This window comes from Apteryx rowi, unplaced genomic scaffold (assembly GCF_003343035.1).
Source record: "Apteryx rowi isolate R43461 unplaced genomic scaffold, aptRow1 scaffold_305, whole genome shotgun sequence".
Classification (NCBI taxonomy): Eukaryota; Metazoa; Chordata; class Aves; order Apterygiformes; family Apterygidae; genus Apteryx; species Apteryx rowi.
In genome coordinates, this window is record NW_020449475.1 from 648082 (window position 1) to 674712 (window position 26631).

The following is a 26631-nucleotide window of genomic DNA, read 5'->3' on the forward strand; positions in this document are numbered from 1 at the left end:
AGACTGTAGCATCCTCCATACCAACTGAGCTTACCCAACATTAAGTTAAAGCTCTTCCTCTTTGAGTGCCTATGACTCACATTCAGATACACTCTTAAGACAAAGCACTTACAGAAACGAGTTTCAAAAAGCAGCCTACATACAGGTTGATCATACTCTCAGCTCTACCTTCCTTTGACAAGAATTTAGACAGACAGGCCTACCTGCTTCCGATACAAACGTGCTTTAGATTAATACCCTCAACGACTCTTCGCTTTTCTGCCAAGACTGTTGCTTTTTGACCCCACTCCTGCATGCACAGAACTTTTCCTGCCCTAAAATTGTCTCCTAGTAGCCATCCCCATCTGTTGGGGTTATTTTCCTTCCTGCTTGTTTTTCTTTGCAGCCCCTAATGAAGCAACCATCCCAGTGTCAGGTCAAAAGTGAATGTCCCACAAAGCACTTTCACCTTAGTCTTGGTCTCAGCCATCAAAACAGCACTTTTTGACAATGTTCCTGAGGAGGGTAAGAATCAAGTGGACATTACATACTACATAATCAGAATGACACTGGGGTTTGGGTGGGGTTTTTTTTGTTTGTTTTTGTTTGTTTGTTTTTGCACTGGCAGGTTCAGGCTATGAATCTCTAACAAACCTCAGCACTGCTACCAGTTCCTTTCCATTTTGTATTTTAATCATGCTTCTTATGCATGGCACATAACATCTGTTTTCATTGAATTTCACTTTAACTACTAAAAGAGCACAAGATCAACAATCAAGATCATTTTGAGTTCCATTCCTCTGCTCCAAAATACAACCTCCTTGCAAGTTCTTCCAATTTGGGGTCACCTGACAATTTCAGCAGTTCACTTTCTATTCCAGCTTCCAAGCCATGAATGAAAATACTGAGCAGAACAACGCCTAGAAGAGACTTCTTTAGGTCTTGCAGTGCTTTCCCAGCTTGCAAGCATATTCAACAATGACTTTTCTGCATATGCCATTCTTTAAATGTGTGTGGCTCAACCCCACGGATTTCACTTTTCCCATATTTCCCACATTTTCTCATGAGAAAAGTATTTGGGCCAGCATCGAAGCTATGCCAGAGTCAAGATACAGCACACTCACTGTTTGCAATGCTTTTAGTAATCAAAGCAGGGAGGTACTAAAGAGTCTTTCTGTAAGAGTATTATAGGAGCCAAAAATCTAGTTAATTGGAGTGAATTGGAGTTTACAAAAAGGGACTGTGTGAGCCAGCTGCAAGCAATGGCAAGGAACAGGAGTCTTAAAAAAGCCTGTCCCCTCCTCATAGGAGAGGATCCCCTCCATTACTGACTACAGTAACAACACTAAACCATCATTTTACCAATAGACATACTCAATATGATTGATATAATGATTAGGACACAYCACTAAGGCAGATCCTCCTTCTGTCTGTCTTGGTCTTTCAGTATTTGACACCAGTAAGTTCATGCTCTTCACAACAGTAAATTTACCCAGAAAAATAATTAGTTTGCCTTTTCATTATAATTTAAGAATAAGTGTTTTAAAGTCAATTCTAGACAGTAGAATTATCACCACCGTTAGTTCCTGCAGGCTGGTCCATTTTCTTCTAAATTAAGTTTAATTTCAGTTCAGCAAGAGGTTAGGCTGCTGAAATTGGTTCCACCATGCTAAAACTGACATTATTAGCATTTGTTTCCAAAGAGACCATTTCAAACAGGTGGCTATCAGATTCCAATTAAGAKGAGAAAAAAGGCATAACAACCTCCACATTGCCCATTACCAATTTGCTAACAATTTTATTCTGCTTTCAGTTCCCTGAGTTGCTCAAGCTTAGAATAAACATAATTCCTTTGAGATAAAAAGCTGCTGTGTGAAGTAAATGCCTGGTAAATAGGATTTCTCTCAACAGTTTAATGATGCTTTAGAGCTTTTTAAAGGAAGCCTACATTTATATAAATTCACATCTGCCACTATTCAGAAGCCCTGAGACACAGAATCAACAGAATTTCTTTGAGGTAGGGTGTTTATAGCCGCTGGCAGATGAAGGCAACAGGTCCTGCTGGGGCAAATTTGGGGTTGCACAGCCTATCTCTTTCCATACTTCTGCTGAAGGGTACTACTCCATACACAGCAAGTGGAAAAGGAACAAGTACTTGCTAGCTTCTCAGCAACTGCAGCTCACAGACAGGAATGTTAAATTGAAATCAAATGCAGTATGAATTAATATCCCATGCCCTCCCTGCCATAACAATAAAAATCTCTGTCAGAAGTATACAGTAGAAAGGAGGAGGAACCTCAGAGTGCCACAGCAAAATTTGCCCAGCAAATTTTGGTGGCTATTACATAGTAAAATGGAATACTCTCTCCATAGGGCTCTATACACTACCTTAAAACAGAAGCGCCTGGTCCCATGCCTCATTTACTATATGCTAATCAGGGTCCACAACAAAGACAAAAATCTTGATTTTCTCATGTTTTTTTTTGTAGCCTCTGCTGCAATAGCTTCTAAGTAATTCAAATACACTAATAAATTATTTTCACTGCATTCCTATGAGGAGAGAAGAGATTATTTTAGACCACTAGCTGAGCCAAAGAAAATATCCACTAATTTTGGGTGTCCAATTTAAGATACGCATGATATGATTTCAGTACATTAACATTATACAGTACTTAGTACATTCAAAGCATAGCTACCAGTGACCTACATAGCAGCTGTGATTGCTCAGCATTTCTACAAATCAGTTTTGAGAGCCTCCTGTTAAGCACCCAGAAAAAAAATGAGGAGCATAGTTATAAGTCCCTATGAAAGTTTAGTTTAAGCCACTTGACTTATACTACATCTGATCTCCATAACAGACTGGGCTTTACCTTTCCTTTCTCTTTCTGCTATTACCTCTTATTTCTCATGGCCCTTTCAATTTCCACAACAAATAAGTCAAGAATGTATAGTCCACAGGCTGTCCCTTGCAAAGCTCTATTTTGAGTCAAAAATAGAAACAGACCTGTAGAAAAAGAACATGCAACAATGTAATTAAGATTGCATAATGATGTATATGCTGACAGGGAGACATTTTTAAATATAATCTTTATCCTAACATCTTTTAGCTACAACTCTTCAAGTTTACAAAGTTAAGTAATAATTTTGCAGATCAGCTTTTAAAAAGGAATCAAAAGGGAAACTGTAGAGACATGTAGGTGAATTACCACAAATTCTGTTCTTCTGTTAGGATCTCTTCCTTTCAGCTAACTATCATTAATAGGAGGAGTAGACTGACATTCTCCATGTAAACTGCTCTACGCTTTGCTAGTGGGTTGCAAATATATTTGTTAATAGTAAAGGAACAGTGAGAACTGGGCAGGGAAATAGACCCCCCCCCAAAAAAAAAGGAACAAGGTGATACAAATGTATCCATTTCAAATATTGAGATAAGTCATTCTTAGGGTAAGGGCTCATGAAAAGCTCTAGTTTGGGCACAGGCAGACCCTGAACCTTTGTCATTTATGTCTGCAGAGAATGGTTTAAATTGAAATATTTCAGACAGAGAGATAGCAGACATACCTATCTTGCAGATGAAAAACTTCTCATAATACAAGATTAATGAAAAGTGGCACTTGGTTTTGATAGCTAAGTATTGTCCAGTGTAAAAGTATATTACTAAGAAGATTCCTGATCTGCAACAGCTGAAAATACCCAGCTCATCTAATCCTCTTTTAAGCTTTGGTAATTCAGTCTTTTCCAGCCACCCAAACTGGCTTCTATTTCTTCCTTTTTCTGTCTTGCATCTTAAATACCAATGACTGTTAAGTTACAGGAAAGACATTAGGTAAAGAACAAAGAAATAAACTCATCCGGAAAGAACAAAGAAATAAACTCATCTGTTCTACACCACCTACAAAGCTAAGATGATACCTACCCACCCTCCTAAAAATACTCTATGTTTCCACAGCAGTAGAGACAAAAAGAAAGGAGCAATAAGAAAGAGCACAGCAGCAGAACTGCGTGCTGACCAAAAAAAGGGGACAGGCATGTTCTCCCAGAAAGTCCTTGTGTCATTGAGAACTTACATTCTTATGTTGTTTACTACATAACTACTACCATGTGGAGAAGTGGACACTTATTGCACCTCTGATTAAAAGCCAAACATTTCTTCCGTTAACTAAGGCACAGCTTTTAATTTTGTTTGGGCAAAATGCTAAAATAGCTAACTGAAGGGGAAAGAAAAATAAAAAAAAACACCAAGGAAACAGTATCCTCAATAATACCTGTGAAGGCATTCATTAGCTTTGGGTTGTTCAAGGTCAGGATTCCAATGCCATTCTCTTCTTTGGAAAGGCTGATGGATCCACCAGCAAATTGCTGAAGTTTCTTCTTTATCAATTCTTCTCGATAGCCATGAGCACAGTCATATAGTGATGCCCTTCTCTGTTGTATTATTCTTTCTTTTGCAGTCTGAAGTAATTTTTTCCACAGACAAGCTGCCATTTCTGGAAAGAAATAACACCAAAAAAAAAAGAGATTTTCCTTTGAGATCCACCTCAGTCCTCTGACAAAAAGAGGAATAGGATGGCAGAAAGTAACACTGAGGTGAAGCAATCACAGAAATCTACAGAAACCTGCTCACCATAGATAGRATTTGCAAAATTCTTAGTTTAACTCTACCCCCACAAAGTTAAATAGGAAGAGTTTTAAGCAGTGATTTTAGTAGTTAAGCCAAAAATTAACATATTTTAAAATCTTTTCTTATAAAAATTATGCAAGAGTATTTGGGTGCAAAACAAGAAAGAGGCTCAAAAATTATAGTAAGACAATGATGGTTTCCACTACACCAGCTTACTCTGCACTAATCTTCCATAAATAAATAAATAAATATAAAAATAGAGAGCAAGCAAGAGAGAGAGAAAACCCATAGTTTTCAGAGTCTCCTTTTTTTCTGTAAGAAACTAGCACACAAGACCTTCCTGAGAGAAATCCTTGAGAACACAGAAGTTAAGAACAAAAGATCATTTCCCAGAGGTCATTTCCATACAGAGATTAGTTTCTTGTCACATAATCCCACTAGTACATCTTAAAACTATTTAGATCGTCTAGCCCCTGGTAGATATAAGCCTTTCTCAATCATTCTAGTAGCTCTTGCTCCACTTTGAATTCATCTTACTTAAACACAGAACACCAGAACCAATATAGTGTTCCAAAGGAGGAAATGTGTACAACAGTATTATATATTGAGCATTGTACTTGCCTTTTATACAGCTACATAATATTGGTAGTCCATTTCTATGTACCAGTGCATCCATGGCTTATTCCTCTGCTATTCCCACCCTACAGAGTGCCCATGTATACCAGGAAGTAACAAGAAGTCATTACCTAATGTCTGTATAAAATATTATTCTTGAACTGTGGCTTTGCTGAACCTTCACAGACCACAGAAAAAGGTTTTATATTTAAATCTTGCAATTTGCTAGGCTAGTCCTATCTTTGCCCCAGACCCCTTTATAATATATATAGCTGTACAGAGGACATGGTAGATGCTCACTTTTTGGGGAACTGAGAAAAAGACCTTCTCTGGCTTTAGTCTTATTTTGGCAGAAACAAGATTTTTCCAAGACTGGCAAGAAGTTTCTAGAAAGCTTTTCTAAGGTGAACCCAGAACAAAAGACATACTCATCTGAGACAGAATTCGATGACAGCTAGATATTAATGCTGTGTCCAGGGCTTCTTACAATAAATAGAGTGAAATTCTGAAAAATATATGCTATGTACACATACACATGAATAAGCAAACACACATTAAAATACATACACAGATAGAGTTTAGAATGAAAGAAGTGAACAATCCTGAGGGGTGCATTTATCTTGTAGCTAGCAGCACTATCCTATACTACAGTGGAAAATGCTTCCATTGGGGCAGGTATAATTCTCATCTAAACGGAGAAGGAGTTTGCACAGCAACCACATCAGGCAATGCCTGCATGTTCAGCGCAAAAACTTGTAAGGCTTATCCAAATCTATGCATTATGATGTGAATACACTGTAGCAGGTAAAGGGATTATTTTTTAAACTTCTAGTGAAAGACACTGGAGAGTCTTCAGAGTTCCTTACAAAATTCAAGGTTTTAATCTGTCATGATCAACTGTTTTCTAAATTCAAGTATAAGGTAATAAAAGTAATTAAAATGCAACCAAGTTAACATCTGATTGAATACAAGATTCTTGAATTCATAATTGACATCATCACGCTGCTTCTGCACCTAAACACTCCCTATCCATCCACATTCTAATATTATCTGCAACATTTCAGCCATTACCTTTCAGAGCTTTTAAAACTACTTTTATTGGTAAAATTTTAAGAGTGAAAGCACATTTCCAAACCTGGTTTCCTAGCAAAATTCTTCTTTTTATATTCAGGCTCTTTATTTCTGACATCATCTCACACAGCAAGGTAGCAGAACACTAAATAAATAAATAAGGTGCATAACTGAACAAAGTAACAAATTTTGTTAATTCACTCATCCTCAATTTACTGCAATCGACATTCACCAGTGAAAATAAGCTGTTGCTCTAAAACTTCACTAGTCATTCTCCCACATGCATTCATGCAATAAAACCTTTTGTCCAGCTACTAGCTTTTGTTCAAGAAAAAAATGAACATTAGAAACATGAATAGTGCAGGCTCTCATTGCAAAGTGCAGCACAGCAGTAACAGAGATTGCATGGGGCTCTCCTGTACTATGCTTGATTTGACACAGAGCAATTAGTTCCCAATTTTTAACGAATACAAAACCTCCCCAATCTTCATAAGATGACAGACTAGATTTAATTGTCTAGAAACCCACAATGATTGGCTTGAAAGCAAAAAATCTGTTCTCTTAACCTAACTCCCTACCAAATTATACTTGTTTGATCACTTTTATACTACTTCAGTTCTACATGTCAAAAAATGTACAGAGGAAAACAGACTTAAAATATGGAAATTTTATTCCACGAAAAAAGAGTCTGTCATTTTTAACTGCGTGGTTATATGTACTAGCAACTCTTTAATATTATCACTATGGTAATAAAGAGCCTCAACAAGTGAGGGATTAGAAAACAAATTGGACATCATTGCCTGCTGATCATGAGTCATGATTAGTGATTCATGCAAGGTATTATCATTGAATAATTTTTCCTAAAACCATCTCTTACAGTGCTGGTCAGTGCCACCTACTTTTTTTGTTTGTTTGTTTTAATAAATAAAAGATTATTTTAACAGCTTAGTCAGAGAAAGCTAACCACTTAGGAAAAGCATGATATTTAAGCTTCAGCTCTCCCAAACTAAAGAGATTTCTGCTGATCTCTGAAATTTTGAAATTTTGTCAGTCAGTATGGAGCACTTGCAATCCACTGCCTGACAGAGATTGATTTTCTTGTACCATAAGTGAAAGCAATGCAAGAAAGATGTTGCAGTATCAGCATAATGTTGTAGGACAAAGAGACATTTATCATATTAAAATTTTGGAATTTTCAGTTTAGCATAAAGTAATTATATCTGTTTAGATACATTTCCAGAAATGAAGTCTTAGTCTAGTTTTTAAAAGACAGACATGCTATAGCCACTAACATCTCTGGTGCACTTAATTTAAGCATGTTTTTTATAGTGACCAAATTTCTGACAGTATTGGAATAATAAACAGTAGGGAAAACTAGTATTTCTCAATTGTTTTAAAAACTGCCAGAGCTTTAACATATCGCTGGTGACAACTAAGAGATAAGCAATAATTGTTCTTTCCACAATCTCTAGTTACATCTGTAACTGTTATTGAACCTCTAACATAAAATAATTTTTTTAATCCATTCAGCACTCACATGACTTTACATTACCCTTGCCTGTGGGCTAGCAGATCACTGGTTAAGCTGAACATATACCTAAAACTTCAGTATCAAAGCAATGATACACTTATGCAAGAACAGTATGTGTGTTTATGTGTGTGTGTATATACATACACACACACACACTGAAAGACACACATATACACACATACACAAAAATACGCATCAGAGGCCTGGTAACTGCCTAGTTAATGTTCAGCTCATACAATGTTAAGAAAAAGATGATGGGGGGGACAGGGGGGAGGACGAAACACCAGCACTGATTTTCCAACTGAGGAGATTCCATGGGAAACTATAAACCCCAACTCACACCCAAATACATTTGTTCTTGCTTTACACCATCGTTCAGTTGCAACCCCAAGTTTTGTCTTCTAACACACTGTATCAAACAGCAACCTTTGGCAATATTGCCAACTGCTGCCAAAAAGCATAAAAATAATAGGAAAAGAAAACAGCATAAAGATAGGTGGTCAGAGCAACCTCCTGAGTGGGTAGAACTAAGACAAACCAGGGAAAATATGTTGAGAGCCCAGATGAGCATTTGAGCTGCACGCATGAAAAAGATAAGCTGCATTAGAGAGCATCTACACAGAAATAATCAGCAAAATCAAAATATGCAAGCAGGGAAAATTCCAACTCAAAAATAGTGCCTGAGATATCGACACAAGTCACTGGATAAAAAATGGGGAGAAGAGATGTGGGGATGTGTTTTTATCATGCCAAGCTTACAATGACAGGCCAGTCATCTGTGATACATCAGAGAAACAAGCATGCCCTTTTGTTTGGGGCAGGAAGTGTCAGGTGTGAAGGGCAAATACAGATCTGTGAGTCACCTGCAAAGAGACAGCAGCTGAAATTCTGGTTTTGGATAAAGATATCCTGAGATGAAGTGCAGCAGGGAAGAAAAAAAAGGAAAAAAAAAAGGAAAGGACATTGCACACAAAATCCATAAACAAAATCTCAGGGAAATGAAAATATTTAAATGACATTGCAAAAGAACAATTAGAAAGGTGATAGCATGACCAAGAGAAGGCATGTCACTTCTGTGACACTGCCAACAGCATTAAAGGCAGCTGGCAGGTCATGAAACACAGGAGAATTTGACTAGATGAAGACCTCCAACAGGAGCAATTTCAGTGACAAGCACAGAAGCGTGAAGGTGGGAAACTGAGAAAGGGATAGAAGATGTCAGCTGAAGATAAGATGATCAGGATTCATGGTTCAACCCTGTGTGTGCCCGTGCATGCCTTACCAGCCACTGTGGAAGGCATTCGTTTGTACTAGAGAACAATGAGTGATTGTCAGATGCTGCACTCTGTTCCACAGCGATGGACTAATGAATGGAAAGCAAGTGTTGACCCAACGCTGAGAACTGGCACAACAGACCTTATAATGTGAAAGCAGAAAAAAGAGCAGAGCAGGAAGGCAAAAGATAACAAAAGCATGAAAATAGTCCATCTGTAGAAAAAAAGGAAGGTTGAGAATGGGTGATAGTCATTAACACCAACTGGCTGAAACCTGGGACAATGGGCTGGTCAGTGACTGGAGGGGGGGGAAAGAGTTCTTTGACAGAGAGAAGGAATTCAGCAACAGCAAAATCAAACAGGGAACAGCACTGGATGAAATTCTAGTCAAGGGAATGGGCCTCATAGGGACCAGAAGTCATGGACCATGACTTCAGACACAAGAAAGGTGAGGGAAGGAGATATCACTCTCCAAGATTCCTCAGCAGCACGGGCTGAAGAGGTCACTGTTGCTAGCTGCTTGTCACCACCCCTCACCTGAAGGTTACAGAGACACCCACCTACCTCACCTGCTTAGGTATCACTAATTCCTTAAGTCAAAAATGGGTTAGATCAACTTAAACATGTTATATAACGGGTCCTCCCAACTCTAATTACCAGCTGAGGCAAGCTAAGGGCAATCACATCACCAGCTGGCTTACATGCAGTCGGAAGAAAGCAGAGAGCAGACCTTAAGCAGACTAAGAGGTGTAGCTCATGCCTTTTTCAAGCTGAGGTGGCTCCCAAATTTGCCGAACCCCACTCAAATTTTTAGCACATTATCTCTGGCACCCATATTGTAGAAAACGGACAAATAAGGTTAGATCAATAATCCCTCTATTTCAATGTGAAGATCCTTAAAGAGCTTTGCAACCCCTCTAAAAATGGGCTAGAAGTAGCTAGTATTATAAAGGACTGCCTTTTAGTCATTATGCTAGAGAACAGACAGTTCTGCCTCCCAGTTTCCAGATGTCAGCATTAGAAACAATGTTTACTTGTCCAGAAGCTAAGAAAGCAAGAACTGAGAAGATGTCCAAATAACTTAAATTGTTTCAAATTAGGCATAGATGAAATAAAAAATAAATTGTGGGAAAAAAACCTTTTAAAACTACAAGTTAAAAAAAAAAATGGTGGTTTCAGTTGTTTTTCCTTTCATCTTGTTTATCATTTACACCTCTTCCCTGCTTTCATCCCTATTTTCTTTCAGCAGACACCATTGCTTCTGAACAGCTCAATTTTTTGAATGGCAAGCTAAGTGTTTTCTAATTTGTTTATTCACTGTTTACTTTTGTATTTTTTTAAATGCTCCCTGCAGGCTAAGGTTTAGACCTGTATTGTCTCTGTTCCTAACCAATTATAGTCTCTTTTAATTATAATTTAATTGTTTTATTATTTTTCCCCCCCAAGTTAATTTCTTTTCAAAGTCATCTCAAAAGTGTTTCCTTTGCAGAAGCAATGCTGCACTCCAGACGATTATCAGAAAAGGAGCAGCATCATTTCCATCGTTTCACTCCCTTCAAGGGCCTGACTGTCTCTGTGCTAGAGAGAAACTGCAGCAGCTTAAGAGTGGATGCCCCACGTCTCTCATTGAAATACAGGTGTGGAAAGCTGAAGCCAAAGTCTACAAGCACTAAATTCCTGCCACAAATTCACCACAGTTCTCTTGCACTGTCACCTGCCACAAATTAAATTACATACAGCAGTCTTCAGGCCAAAAGAAGATAATTAAGCTCTTGTCATAGAAATGTGTTTAACTGGTTCAAACTTTGCACTGTTGTAAGATCAGTTAAAAAAAAAAAAATCACAAAAACATACTCATGGCCAGTGAAAGCTGTGGCCTTCAAGGATGCAAAAGAGCTGCCAGAACAGGTTTTTCCATAAATACACATGACACCACTTAGTAACATTTGGGTTTGGTCACATGGGGAGTACAAGACACAAATTTTGCAGCAAAGGTCATGCAGAAAGAATCTGTCATCTTCAGCAAAAAACACACAGTACCTTTATTTTTCAGAGCTTAGATCTAAAGAGGTCCAGTTTGCCTCTGTTAGTGAAGGACCCTGTACAAGGGTGACAGAAAATAGTGTCAAGTTCACATAAAACTCAATTGTTCATTAGGTACCATTGGACACCTTTAAAATGAACAAATATGCTACTTCACAGGAATAGAAATGACCATGGCCAACTCACCATTTGCTTTTTAGTCACCAAACAGTTATTGATTAAAAGCACAAAAACGCATTCATCGTAGCTATGACTCCAAATACTGATGCTTTCCCAAGGATGAATTTGCCTAAAAGTTTAAGAGGTTTCAGCATCAAGCAGTGCTCTGAACTCCATTCAGTGCACCGCTCTTTAGTGTTGCTCCTGTTACCATCCGCATTACAAGTAAACGCCCCTGCCAACAGCAGCAGCATACCTGCACCCTGCCCGTCACAACCAGCAACGCAGTGCACTGCTCACCGCCACCTCCTCTTCCCAGTGTGGTAGCAGGGGCACTAACAGGAAGGGGCCTGAGGGTTTGCCCTCTGCCTCCTCGGCCCTGCATGATAAATTTTGGAGGGCAAAACCATGCTGTGCAGCATTACCCTGGGATGCAAGTGAACTTTTGGGAAAGGGGGGGGGGGCAATACCCCTTCCTCAGCTGAGGCTTCTTGCTGTTGACCTTACAGCAGGCCAAAAGCCCCACAAGGGCGCCGACACGGAGGCACGCCTGTAGCGCTCGGTCTGATTTAGGAAAACAATCTGGGCACTGACAAGAAAAAAATTGCTGCCACCAGCCTCAGGAGAGCGGGTCCTTGGGGGCCGGAGGCCTCCCCCGCCCCGACCCCGCTGCGACCTGGGGCCAGGCCCCCCCCGCCAAGCCCCGAGGCCCTGACCGGGCCCAACGCGACGCCCTGAGCGACGCCTCCCTCTTCCCAAACACTCCCGGCACCCGGCAGGCCCCAACCCCCCCCCCGCCGGGGCGAGGCCGGGGGGAAGCGGAGCCCCGCGGTCGGCACTGACCTGACCTGACCGGCCCGCCCCGGCCCGGCCCCGCCGTCCCCRCACGGGGCGGGCGGTGCCGCGGGGAAAGCGGCCCCGCCGAGAACCACCGCCGCGCCCCAACGTGCCGTGCTGGCCTCACGGCAGCGCTACGTCACTGGCGCGCTCGTGTGACGTCATTACTTACGGGCACCCTCGGGCGGTATAAAGTCAGTCTGAACTTCAGCAGTTTGGCTGCAGAAAGTGCTTGTTAGATGTAAGGGTTACTAAGTAACACATAAGAAAAAAAAAATTTTTTTTGCACTAGTGGTCTACTTTGCCAATATTGCAACAACAAGCAGAATTTTTATCTAAGTCAACATAATTAATTTAACCTCTCTGTTATTCTGGACCAATGTCTCACCTCATTTAGCTCAAATTATGATACATGCTTCTGCCTGAAGAATTCAGCCCAGAGCGAAGCAACTGTTCATTAACGTTTACAACATTGTTCCACCGAGGTGCGAGGCCCTGACTCTCTGCCCACTCGCACAGTTTACTTTTGCAAGTGCTGCGCTGTCAAAAGGAAGGGGAACTACTGCCTTACTCGCACCAGGGTGAGGAGTGACTCAAGTTCTCCACGTTCACCTGTATGTCTGTTTTGTGTGCTGCTTTACATGTGTGCAGCTACCAAAAGAAGCAGTCCTGGCCACTGTCTCCCAAACGTCGGGTCTGGCTCGCCTGCACCAGCACTCATACAGAGGGATGATAATGCCAGCTCAAAGCTATCCCTGCATGGAAAATGATTAATCTTTAAGCTGGAGTTTCATGTAAACACACAGCTGACATAAAACTTGCACTGTCATTTACAGTCCTGCCTTCTCTTTCCCTTGGTTTCCAACCCTGTGTGCTTGGTTTTCCAAACCTGTGTGCTATCATGCCAGGAAACAGATCAAGGGAAAATAAATACTTGCTTTAGTGCACATCACTTTGGGTATTCAAAGCAATACGCAAATATGAACCAGTCTTCATTGCTATCTCTTTGTTAGTACACATATGTAAGATGACTCAGTTTTAAGGATTTGTAGCATGGATGAAAGATATTTGGATATACTTCTCCACCTTTATTAAAGCTGTTTTTCAACCCGACTGTCAATACAAATGTCCTAAAGTTGTTCTAGTTGATTAAATATTATGATTGAAAATACAAGGGATTTTGGTTAAATTATACCTTTGGAAAAAAAGAAAAATCTTTGCACTCTGAACAGATATTTTTAATTTTATATCGTTAAGGATATAAATATCCTGTAAGGATAAGGAATATTCTAGTCCCAGGTGGCAATATCTTTATACAACAGAAGGATTCATTCCCTTATTACGACTCTTCCAATACAAACAGAAATATTGCAGCAGGTTGGCCTGACTCTTATTTCAGTGTAAAGATTTTTTTCTCTCCTGTTCACAGAGAAGAGATTTTTCCAATAGGATTCTGTCCTGTATTTGTTTCTGGAAAACCTTAGTCCCAAGTTGAAATGGGTGATGTGTGAGGGAAACACAGCTCTCAACAGGTCCTGCTCCAAGGACATCGCTTTCTAAGCGGAACAGTTCATAGACAAGTCCCAGCTATGTCCAGAGCAAAGGAGAGTGAAGACGATTGAAAGCTCATGATTTTCTAGGTAACGTATTGCCACCTAGCAGCACTTAAAGAAAGTAGCACAATCCTAGCCTTACCTTTCATAAACAATAGTTTGTCACACTCTGTTGTTATTATGTTATATCATATGTGGCATGATAAGAATAGGATATATTAAGAGTGCAGGATGAGGACTGCAGGAAAATGAGCAGAGACAGACAGGCTCCTCTTTTAAAACTAACCATAATGATCCCTTCCTTGCTGAAAGTCCCACAGCCAGGATGGTGATGCTAGTTCCTGCATATTTGCCTGTACAACAAGAGAGAAACTCTCTAAATAAGAGATCCTGCAAGCAGTTTCCCATTCATGCAAGTAATCCTGCTGATTTCAATAACACCTTCTCCTTGTATTGCAAAACCAGTACTGCCCTTGGGAGAGTCAGGTCTATCACCTGAATTATTTAGTATCCTCCTGTTCTCCATCACTGACCCAGAAGCAACTCCATTATAGCTGATGACTGTGTACTAGCTAAAAGAACAAAGCTTTATTTTCAGATCCAAAGCTGCCAGACTGAAATATTATTGAATTCCAATACATACAGAGCTCCATGATGCTATTTTTATAAACTTCTTTCAGAGTCAATCAGCATTTCATGGAGCAAGCCAATGACAGTTTGAGGCTTAAATCTCAGGAATGATTAGATGCTAACCACCACATAACCCCACAGTCAGTTCACAAAGGGTCCCTTGCCTGTAATTTTTAGGATGAAAATATCATCAGTTCAGTTTGGAAGTAGAACAGGCTAAAATATGTACTAACATGTACTTCAAAGGCAAGATCCACAAAAATGAGTTAGGTACCTGTATTCTGTCTAACTCCCCCTATAGATTTCTAAACCCCAAATAATGATACTCAATTTCTCCTCACCAAGCAGCTGCCTAACCCTAGAGGCACTTAAATCCCATTGGTGCCTGACAGCTCTGATTCAGGAGAAGACACAATTTATATCAGAATAGCTAACAAGATTGCCACGCTAGCTGTCTCTCCCATCCCCACTGCAGAGATATTTGAAATACCCCCGAGCTGCTGCAGCTTTCTAAGCCCAGTCCAGCATGCCAAGCTAAACGTGTTTTGGCTTTGTTGGGCAAGGACTGGTCGGGGACAGCACCGTCACTGTGCATACCTGAGGACTGCAACCTTATCAGTCACTCTAATGCAAGGCTGCCCATCTTGTGATGTCTAGCTGGTGCCTTCAGCACCACTGTTTTTTCCCCACGTAAAGGTTTTGTCACTGGACATGTCCAAAAACAGTTCAGCTCTTCCTGGTCATCTCCATACTCATTCCACCATGATATGTTGATTCATGTTCTCTACCCACAGCACTTAAGGGTCTCACTCCAGTAGGTCCTACCGGAACGTACCTCGCTGACCAGGCTCCACACAAGACATGGCTGAAAAAAAAGGTGAAGAAACAACCTGCCTTTTATACCACAACACAGAGACAGTAACCCAGCAGGGTCAAATGCTCTTCTCTGCCCAAGAAAGCAAGCTCATTTCTCTCATGAAGTGCCCTGACCACCAGGCCATGCTATATTCTGGGGAAGCCTAGGGGAAGGAGTGTACTCCTTCATGTTGAAAGCTATTTCACTGAATCATAATCAAATATTCATCAGGCCAGAGAGCAGGAGAGAGAGGCAGCATGGCCACAGATTGGTGTTTGCTCCCTCTTTCAACAATCCAGCAAATATTGACTTATTTAAACATGAATAGTTAATTTAGCAATTGCATGCTATATAGAGCAACTTAGGTGGAGTTAAGAAAGTTCTCACTCTACAAAGTCCTCTGGCTGGTTATGGCTCACCTCTGGCAAAGCAGGTTCAGTGCAGCTGCTACTGAAGGAGCCAGCAGCCCCCTGCCACATCTTCCTACCTTTCACTTGTCACAGCACTGTCGCTTGTTTGATTAGACATTCTGTTTCTGGGCAGGAAATGTATACCAAAAAAAAAAGCTTTTGTGTGTTTTAGCATCCTTCACCAGTTAAGAATGTTATTTCACAAGACTGCTCAATTTACAGCACAGTTCAGACTAATAGCTCATCTCCACAGGAGGGTGGTGGCCCCACACTTCTTTCTCATCCTCACCTCGAGTCAAGGCTGATGCTCACAGCCCAGTGAGCCACTTTAGCTCACCAAACTGACAGAAAAACCATTTGAACACACCAGATGGTTTTTGCTTTGCTTTCCGAGGCTAATGAGTTGAATTGGCCTACCTCGCTACCAGGTGAGCCTCAGGAGCACAAAAGAGAGAAAAGAAGACCAAGAAATCAGAGCAGGAGGAAGGAAATCAGAGTCATAGCAGGGAGCTGTTCGGTGGGTTTGGCTGTGTTATTGCTCCTGGCTCTCCTGGTGGCAGTCAGGGCATCGCCGCTTCGAGGCACGCGAGTGGGGCAGGAACATGTGGCCCAGGGCAAGGCAGGGAGGTGGAGAAGCGGGTCCTCTCTCCTGAGAGGCAGCCAGTCACTGGGTCGGGTTCACTGTACTGGAAATCTCCACCCTAAATCCCCTGGAGGATCTAGATTTATTTCCTCCCTCTTTCTCCATTCCTTCTCGTTGCTGCATTCTGTAAAACTTTCAGAAAAACGGCATCCTACGTTTTCCTCCGAGAGCGCTTGAACCACACACAAGTAGGCCAGGTGGTAATTGCACAGCACACTGTAGCATGGCTTAAATGTCAGCTGTTAATTAAAAGCCTCGCCTGAAAATGGGATGCTAATAAGGACAAATGCAGCCATTCTTTATGGATTCTGACTAACCAGTAAGTCAAATCATTATTTCAACATTGATATTGGAGTTGTTAATTTTTCTTTGTCTGGGTTTTGTTTAGTCTTTAAAGAAAAACAACTGAAGAAAAAGGAATTTATTTTGTAACTCCCTGAACTTATTGTTCTTTCATTTAAAAAGAGTTTAAAATAAATACTTTGGCACGAGAATATTTGCACACACACATTGTAATAGAGAACATTTTAATATTAGGTCCAGATGTCTCTAGCAATTATATAACCTTGGTAGGAATGCTTAAATGCTGTAAATTTTAAAATACAGCTCTGACATGCAAAACAGCCTATTGTGACACTTCACTCATGCCTTTCTGTGCTTAAGAAAATGGCACTATTTACATGAATAATGTTACCCAGGCACCAAAATGTTTGCAAAATCAGGGCAAGAGAGTAAGGCATGTGCTTCCTTTGCAACCTTTTTGAACCACAGTGAATTATTAGGAAGAATTATAATACTGATAAAAGATCTAAGTGTTCCAGACTGAAGATATATATATCTTGAGTTTTCCAGCTTGACCATCTTACTTTTTTCTCTTTGGCCTGGGTTCAGCAAAGCAATTAAGCACCTAAATAGTCCCATTGATTTCAGTGACATTTCAGCACTTTGCTGAATCAGGACCATTCTGCCTGCCAAACCACATTCTTTCATTCCTTGCAGTTTATTGAAGATTTTCAAAGAGCAGTTACAGTTGTTAGCTGTAGCATGAAATCGTAGTAGATGTTGGCAGTTTTATGCCTAGATCCTGCAGGAGGTCCATCTTTGAGAAACCATGTAGAGATTTGGATTTTTGGTTGAAGATTTCAGTCTCTGACAGCAGTGCTGTAGCATTCCAATGAAGAGCATTTAAGCACATCACCGGAAACACAAATAATCTATTTTATAATAAGATCTTTAATAAGATAATCTTTAATAAAGATCTATAATAAGATCTTTATAATGAGATTTATAATATGTGGCCAAATCACTACTGCTAAAGCTAAGAAAAGCCCTTGATTCTGGACTGATCTCCTGAAATGTGGCTGTTAAAGAGCAACCTGGGTATCCTCTGCATCAGAGAAGCCTCCCTCTCTCAGCAGGTCTTGCCCTGCTGCAGGCATCTCGTGTTGCTGCACGCAGTCCCGTAGAGGCCAGAAGATGACAAGTGGCTGCAAGCTGCAGGGAGCAAATCTGGGGGCTGCTCCAAGGCTGGCACGGGGGGCTCAGGCCCCACAGGGGAACCCGGCCGTAACGCGCTGCCAGGCACCTCTGCTGTGCCAGCTCACTTGCTTGCTCCTCACAGGAACACTAAATCAGTGCTGCTTTTGTGTAACGGATGGTTCTGGTTCCTCTTTTTATGCTAAGAGACACTAAGTAGTTCCGAGTGAAGGGAAAAATGAAAGGAAAAACCCTGTGATGTTACGGTTGTTGCTAAATGAGCATGACTGGAAATTTCTTAAGGTAGCATTATTCCCTGCTTCCATTTGCCTGTTCACTGTCTTTCTTCTTTCTTACCTGCTCATCATTATTTTTGCTTATTTGTGGGAGTTAAGTGACAGCAAGAGCTGCAGAGAGTTAGGAAGTTGTAACTTGGTCTGATGTATTTTATAAGTGCTCTATGCATCACTTCTACAGCTGAAATATTTTAAAAGATGAGCACTGAAGTTTCCAGCCAGGGCAAGGCAGAGCAACCTGCTGAATCCTAGGACCCCGGCTTCTCTGGGGCTGCTAGACTTTGCACTGAAAAGCTGACTGGCTTAGAGCTTTTCTAGTGATAGGCTGCAGTTCATAGAAACCCAATGTATTTAAATATACTGTAATGGTAAAAGAGATCATTAATGAAAAGAGTGTTCTGACCATCTCTGAAGATTTAGTGGTATTAAATCTAGATATTTTATAGCATTGAAAAACTATTAATGGTTGTGATCATGTTTCTGAAAGAGTTAATTGAAGAATAAATTCATTTATATGTACATGTTCATATTTTCTTATCTTGTAAAATGTTCATTTTGTATATGTTTTTGTTTTTCACTGAAAAAAAAAAATCTGTTTTTTAAAGCTTTTAAAGATCAACCTGCTCCTGCAGTTTTTTTCTCAGTTGATAGGCCTGTACATGTGTAATGTCCTAACCCATCACTCTTTTTACAGTGTCACAGCTTAGTACTTTTGTGGTTTTAATTGGAAGCTAAAACCAAAAGCAAAGAGATTTGGAAGCAAATAACCTTTCATCATTCCCACTGTGTCACTGGCACTTCTTGTGCTGACCCGTTTCTCTGTGTCGACAGATAACAAAATGGACAAACAACATACAAAATCTGAATTAACTTAATTTTTGGAAGTAGATATTTTAAACCTAAAATAGCACCTATCCTGAATAACATTGGAATATGAATATTTGTGAGTTACCTTTTCATTCTTGCTGTGTTTGATACCAGCAGTCCAAACATATTTTACTTAAGCTGACCTAGATAGGTGCATGTTGCCAGCTGGCCTAAAATAACAGGGGTGCAATATCGCTGGCTTGTCAGTGATGCCTGGGAGACTGAAGTCATCCCGAGCATAAATGTATATGGCCTGTGTCACTGAGGCAGGGCTGCTCCTGCTTTCAGTGGTTGCATAATCTGGCTGCATATTCAGACAGCTTTATTTCAGGATGCTGCAGGGGAATACATCTGAAAATATGACCAGTCTACCTTTAGCAGCCAAGAAATGGAATAAAGAAATTAGAAGATCCCCTCATCACCTCTCAAATACATGTGAATAAAGTAGGATTTAAAACATTAACAAAAATCCTGAATCTCCACTCTTTCTGGTACTTAAATAACTTTTACTTTCCATTACTATACCAAGAAAACAAATTTTACAAGCTTTTAACTATTGAATTAAATAAATAAATCACACAGTTAATACAAACAAACCTATTTTTCTATCCCTATAAAGCTGGTGACAAGGACCACGTCATCATTTCAAAAGGCCTTTATGATCTGTGTTATTTTTCTCTCTACGCTTTTTAGCCCGCCAGTACTGGGAGGCTGAGTCGGTCAGTTCAGGTGGTCTCTGACTGGTGCGGCGTGGGTGCACGCAGGCTCACACAGCGCTGGGCGCAGCTCATGGAGACAGGGCCTCGGCTGTGGAGGTTGCATGTGAAGTAAGCGAGGTTCGGCAAGCCGACGTGGGGGATGCTCTGCCCCTGGGGTGCTGCTAACGCCTCCGCTGAGGACGAGCGTCTGTTCCCTGTCAGGGAACACGACCAGCATTGGCAAGAGGAACCTCGAGCCATTTGATTTAGGTCCCTTGCCCCTTCTGTAGGATGGATGATAGATGGACAGCTAGACAGACCTCCTTTATAGCGTGCTTTGTAAGAGCAGATATTTGCATTATTCTTCATCTGTCAGGATTCCCCTTTCCGGTGCACAAGACGGTGTTCAGTCTGTCACTTGCTGGCTTACACAGAGAGGGCAGAGACCCCTGTAAGCAGCCTGAACACACACGGGCATTTTTCCGGCTTCCCCAGCATTTCAGTCTTTTCCTCTGTTGCTCCACAGGGCATCACAGCAGTTTGCAAACAGCTGCAACTGATATAGCCTTACCGAGCAGAAGAGAGGCCAAAGTATTGCCTTAAATGCATAGAGGAACCTCTGTCAGAGGAAGATATAAAAAGGGACCTGAGGCACAGGACAACACCACACATGTATATGATGTCTCCTCCAGTAGACACCAACATCACTGCAAGACCTGCATGCCAGATTATATCATTGTTTCCCCAAAGTTTCACAGCAAAAAAAGTAGTGGTTGCTGGCAGATCCCATCTCCCAGCGAGGTGCAGTACAGCTGACTGGCAGACACTGCAGCAATGGGGCCCCGCTCCRGCTGCATCCCAGACTCTGTCAGGACCAGGATCTGAGCCACTGTGGCTCACCGATTCCCCATGCTCTGATTTTCCTTTCTGAATCCAGTCATTATGGTATGTGGAGCCACACGTACCTTACAGTGGTTCACATCAGGGAAACCGCTGACTTTTTGCTGTATAGGCAATCAAATACACCAGATGCTAGCACCATTTCTGGCATACACAGGTTTTCTCTGACACCAAACTTACACACATAAGACCTGTAATAAATCATTAGGGCTTCATACATGTCTGTCAGCTACAAGCAGAATAGGCTCAGAAAAGAATTTTATTGCTGTAACATGGTTATCTGTCCAAGATATTCAGGGCACTCTGACACTTTCCCAGATTTTATGGCTCATGTGATGTGGGTAGTTAAAAGACTTTAAATGCCTTTTCTGACTCTCCCAGAAATGCAATGGCAATTTGGGGAGTGCAGTTCCACTATATGGACTACAACCCAGGAATAGTGAGGTTTTTATCCCTCACAGTAATAACATTTATTTCTTTTCACRGAGGCTGCTTCTCTGTTCTTTCCATATAAAGTAAAGGCGAGGAGGAACAATGAGCAAGAAACATTAATAAAAATGGCAAGTTTATACAGTGAAGACAGAAGGTAAGTGTCAAAAGAGAGAAAAAAATGAGAGAGAGAAGGAGGAGGAGAAGGTTGGTGAGCTGTTGTGCACAGAGAGCTTATATAGCCTCACCAAGACAGGGGGTTATCAAACCCATTTGCAAAGATGGTACTGGCAGGTCAATGGTTTTGACATGACAGCAAAAGGATTCCTTTTTGTGGCCATACCTTTTGAGCTTTGCAGCTGCAGAGTTTGTGATGTGACAATAGGCAAACACCATCTTTGTCATATCTTAATGCCCAGGTATCATTCTGTCTGGGACAGCTGTATGACTCAAGTTATTATCCATTTACTGAAACCTGAGTGAGAAAACCAAGACAAATTTCTCTACCATGTGACACTTCTTGGTGACTTGTCAGGAGAAGAAAACAGCAAGCAACCTTTGTAATACATATATGTATATGAATATATATATATATGTATATATATGCACACACACATACTGATGTGTGTGTGTACATATACAAATTTTATTGGTCCAATTTGACCTCACTGTGCTCCTTGAGAGAGTGACACATCCTGATAATCATGAGGTTTCTACCCCACAGCCTTGCTTCAGCAAAAAACAGAAACAATAATTTTAGTAGCAGGAGCACCTTAGTCTGAGTGCTCTCTTCTGTCTTTTGGGTGGATGCTGAGAGCAGACACAGGAATATTGTTGAGGCATGTCCTTCAGTCCCAGGCTCATGGGCCGCATTAAGGCTCTAGAGGAAAATGCGAGGAGGGGTTCAGTTTACTCCCAGGGATTTGAAGGTAATATGACCCAGATGATTCACAGCAAAATGCACCATGCAGCCTGGTCTCAGACTCAGCCTATGTCTGCCCCAGCACAGGGAATGACTGACCCCCCTTCCCTTTCCCGAGAGCAGCGGCTGCAGGTGCTGCAGCCGGGTGGGGAAAGCTCAGGGCAGCTGCCTGCAGAGAGCAGAGAGAGCAACCCCGGCGCTGCTGCTCCTGCCTTCTGGACAGTGATAGCAATGAGGAGCTGTTTGCTTCAAAACAAATAATGGAGGAGTGGCTGGTTGTCTCAGCATTTCTTCCAGTTTAACAGTAACAGTGATTATTAATCAATAATAATACTGGTATGCATTCCTGAAGCAGCTGAGCAATACCTTAGCAAAATGAAATGGAAACACAGCTTTCCTACAGTGACAAGGCAATTCACATTCCCCGTAGGGTTAGAGAGGAAAAAAAAAAAAAAAACAGTGTCCATAGCAGGACAGAGGAACATAGGACATTGTAGCTGATACTTTGATGGTGTTAATGATATAACTCCGGGGAAGCCAATGCAGCAATCAATATGCATTTCAATTTGGTATTCACAAGATAGGCTTGACTTCAAAAAGGAAATAACGAAGTCATGCACCTTAGGGTTACCCCAGAGTGCAGATTTCAGGAGTTACAACTTTTTGATAGAAAAAAGCTTCAACTCCTCATTTATTACTGTCTTCAGGACAATCTTCAGTACAGTGGGATGGCCACATTTTCCACAGGGTAGATGCAAGAGTACTTAAATTAACAGGCAGGCCCTCAAGTACTTGCTACAAATACTCGCGAAAGTGAAGAGGTGAGACAGGCAGTCTAGTCCAGCATCACTGATGCTCACTGGTGAACACTCTTGTTCCTGTGCCATGACAAGGAGAAAGCATCAGGTTTTGAAGGGCTTTTCAAGCCAGCAGAGAAAAATGATGATGTGAAACAATGGGTGAGAGTTAATGCCAGATGAGAAATTTTTCACATTTTCAGGCGAGAAGATAGACATGCATTTTTCAGCACAGGATAGGGTAGGAGAATTAACCACTGGAACAAATACCAAGAGAACTGAGAACTGTTGGATTTTTTAGCTCTTGGTGTGTTTTTGATTCACATGTCTTTCAGTCAAATTCCCAAATAATTAAGCACAATGAAAGAGTAAATGGGTGAAATGCAATAGCCTGTTTTGTTCAGATGGTCAAATTAGATGGTTAACAGTCTGTTCTGGCCTCAGAGTTTGTAAATCAGTGTCAAGTACCAAGTGCCATCTTGAGTACAGTATGCTACAGAAGACCGTATGGTCCCCAGGAAAAAATGCAAGCATTTTAAAAAATATCAGTGTGGGTAGGGAATGTATTATGAGAAAACCTAAACTTCAGCCAATGATGTCCCAAATTAAAAAATGTTGTGACTGTGGTACAAAGCCTATTTATAGCTTTAGCTGCCAGAGTGGCAACTGCCAGCTGTTTCTCTGTAATATGGCAATAATACAGTCTCTTGCAGTCTTGTCCCCAGCTGGCCTGATTCTGCTTTTGCAGTCACAGTTAAGCAGCAGAAGTTGAACCACTGCAATTATAAAATGGCCTGGATATAGCCATCACACAGAGCTAGATATGTGTCCAACTCGCTGTGATATTACTCAATACATGCTCCATTAAATGCGTTCTCAGTTGTGTTTCAAAAGCCTGTTCCCCATCCCTACCGTGCACAAGAAACCAGCTGCCTGACAGCCACAAGCTGTTTTGAGAATGTGATACATTGGAAAGGTGACCGGCCCCGATCAATAGTACAGAGAAACTGCTGTTAACACCACAGAAGTTGGCTTTTATTAGCCAGTTGCGAAATGACTCTAGTTTGAACAGCAGGATCTACCAAACTAGCCTGAACAGCCTCTGACCCAGCCGTGGCTTTTTCCTTAGGGATCCAGCTACTCGCAGTGCCTAATTGATTTGTCCGGAGGAGGTGAACAAAGAGCCAATTTTCTCCCATTTCATGCAGAACACATTTATCTGTCGTTTTAGGCTGAGATTTTTCAAAGCTGCTGTATGAGGACCAGATCCCAGTCCCTCTATGTCTACAGATATATTCTGTTAATGACCCAAGACTTCCCCTAATGCACAGTAGCTATAAAGTGAGTTTCAGGTTTATGGCCACTGTATCCTGGTGGTGTTACAAAACAGCTGCAGCAGACTGATGGATCTGACCAAAGCAGTAATCAAATATTCTGGAACCTGTGTGGGAACAAATGGGAGAGTGTAAAAACATTTAACTGTGGGCAGGGTTTTGTGGGAGAACTGAGGAAAAAACACCCTGTGGTGGCAAAGACTGATGATATTTTGAAATCGCTCATCATAAAAATCAGCTATTGCTCTGCATATCTATGCCAGGGAATACTCTATTCCCTTCCATACAGTTACTAGGGAAATTAAATAGGAGGTTGCTACTATTTCAGGGCTCAGAGTGAAAAATAAAAGTGCTGGTTTGGTGCAGCAGAGTGAAATTACAGGGAGTCTTTGGGCCAGTCTATTGAAACAGCTTGCAAAGTGCCCATGGGTCTTTATTTTTCTTGTTAAAAAGCAGATTTAGGCTCTGATTCCCCAAGCAGGAAAAAATGAAGTGGAGGTGTATGCCCCTTACCTTGCCTGCAGTACTGAATGAAAAATGTTAAATATGCAGACACTATTCAGTGAAGCACAACTCTGACTTAGCTAAAGGTGTTGCAAGGACTTTAATGGGAGAAGTGCTTTTTCTGCTGTTAAATTACTTCTGCACCTAGTATATAACCCCTGGTAGTTATTCCGACAGCTGCACACTGATATGAGAAGGTCACCAAGAGAGGCTGAACGCTGCTCACAGGGCTTGAAGAAGTGCTGGGGCTGAAATAAGAACCAGAACTTCGAGAAAGGATTTCTGCAGCATGACACAAGAACATCCCCATCTCTCTCCAGGAAGTCAGGTTGGTTTTTTTTTCATCACATACCTAAGAAAGCTCAAGTGTATATCAGACATTAAACAATGAGAACAGATGTGGAGAAGCAAAGTTATTTGCTATTCAGATTTATTATGTCAAGTCGCTACAGGAAAAGCACTGGCAAGCAAAGCCCTCCTCCTCCCTTTGATAACTTCATAAAATTAGTGACATGGGATTACAAACTGAAATTCACTTGCAGCTGAAATCATGCTCATCTTCCTGGGCTCTCTGCAGAGACACGAGTAATGCATCCACTGCCTTACTGCTCCAGGTAAGAAGAATGAACAGTCTGCTATGAGGAACTGTATCTTCATTTCATTGACAGTGTATCAAATACCAAAAGTCCCCAGTGAGCTACAGAGAATCCATTTAAATGAACAAGAGGGGATAAAAAAGAACAGGACGTTCTGAAGAGTGCTTCTTTGCTGGGGGACCAGCTACATTAGCTACCTCCCATGATCGCTGGGGCAATGTGGAGTTAAGTGGTTTCACTGGAAGAGCTTAAGTCTCCTGAACACAGACCAGCATCTCGGCAGAGCCCAGCACTGCCCCATCCTACAGGAGCAGCCAGACTGCGAACCACAGCCCTGCCGGAGCACTAGCCCATGTTACGGACATACCTTGAAGTGCTGCACTACTGCACTCTGAACTGATGTCAGAAGCGACATGAGGCATTTCCAAAGGCTGCTTCAGACCTTTTCTCTCCCCTCCCTCCCTGCACCTACAAACATCTCAGTTCTCCCCTCAGTGATATGCAAAAAAAAAAGAGAATAGTTGTGCCATATGTAACACAAGGGTATGGGTCTGTAGGAGCTGCAAAATATTTACTGCAAATAGCACAACTGTGATTTTGCTGGAAATGCCACAAGGGGGAAGAATCATATTATTTACAGGGTAACATTCCTATGAAACAGTTGGTTCCTTCCATCAAATCAAGATGAGATTTCTCTACATACCCCTTGATGGGTGAGGCTGAGGGAAAGAGGTGAAAGGATAGATGAATCAAACATCCGTCCAAAAGCCAAGGAAAGCTCAGTCAAGCTCTTCAAACAACATGTATCCAGACTGGGCAATCTGACAAGTTTTGCATCATATTGATGCAAAAAACATATTTTTCTGGCCCATGCAAAATCAATCCCTTTCAAAAGTAGGCATAGTTTTGTTCTCAAGCAAACTGCTTTTGCTTAAATTTTCCTTAATCTGCTCAACCAAAGGAAATTTTAGAGCTCAGTCTAACAGTTTGCCCAGCTCTATAACTGACAGTACTTCTCCCTTTTTTAATAATATATTGTAGAAAACAGTCCTAATTGGAGCTGACAAAGGCATCCAGTGGCAGCATTGCTAGTCAAAGTGCCTGTAGGCTCACCAGATATGATTCTCATTTAAAGCAAGTTCTTCTGTCATCACTCTAGCAATGTCTACCTACCTCAGTGTAAAATGAAAATCACACTCACAAGTTTTAGGTTCAGCATTGCACCAACACTGAACTCCAGAGTACATCCATATAATGATGTGGTGCTGTTTTTTTTCAGAAAAGAAGTGGAGGCCAAAACAACCTACTACTTCAGATTAGAGCATCAGCCTTATAACCTATGAGCCATAATTACTATAAATGTATACGTTTATGTCCTTGTTATGCTGCTGTACTGACAAAAGAAAGACACACTTGCATGACATAGTCAGTTGGATGTGTTTAGATAACTGAATAGTTCAATCAGGCAGTGTAAAGAAATACAGAGTGTGAATTGCTTTGAAACAAGCTTTGATGTTCCCAAACTCTTATAAGAGTGGTGTGAATATAAGAACAGAAAGAAGAGAGGCACTGAATTAGCATTCCTAGGAA

General features: G+C 41.2%; 1 protein-coding gene across 9 annotated transcripts in view; it reads right to left on the bottom strand.

Annotated features, from left to right (window-relative positions):
- The window catches only part of ECHDC1 (ethylmalonyl-CoA decarboxylase 1), a 42974-nt gene extending 30739 nt beyond the window's left edge, over positions 1-12235 (bottom strand). The window contains exons 1-5 of one of the 9 annotated variants that reach the window (XM_026070176.1): positions 12137-12235; positions 11321-11423; positions 11132-11190; positions 6351-6431; positions 4245-4466 (exon numbers count right to left, since the gene is read on the bottom strand). In XM_026070176.1, the coding sequence (XP_025925961.1) occupies positions 4245-4464 (220 nt within the window). In that variant the 5' untranslated portion in view covers positions 4465-4466; positions 6351-6431; positions 11132-11190; positions 11321-11423; positions 12137-12235. Of the gene's footprint in view, positions 1-2849; positions 2984-4244; positions 4467-5643; positions 5710-6350; positions 6432-11131; positions 11191-11320; positions 11424-12136 lie in introns of those variants that run through there. The other 8 variants (XM_026070174.1, XM_026070178.1, XM_026070175.1 and 5 more) reach the window with 8 other exon arrangements.
- Positions 12236-26631: the final 14396 nt, after the last annotated feature.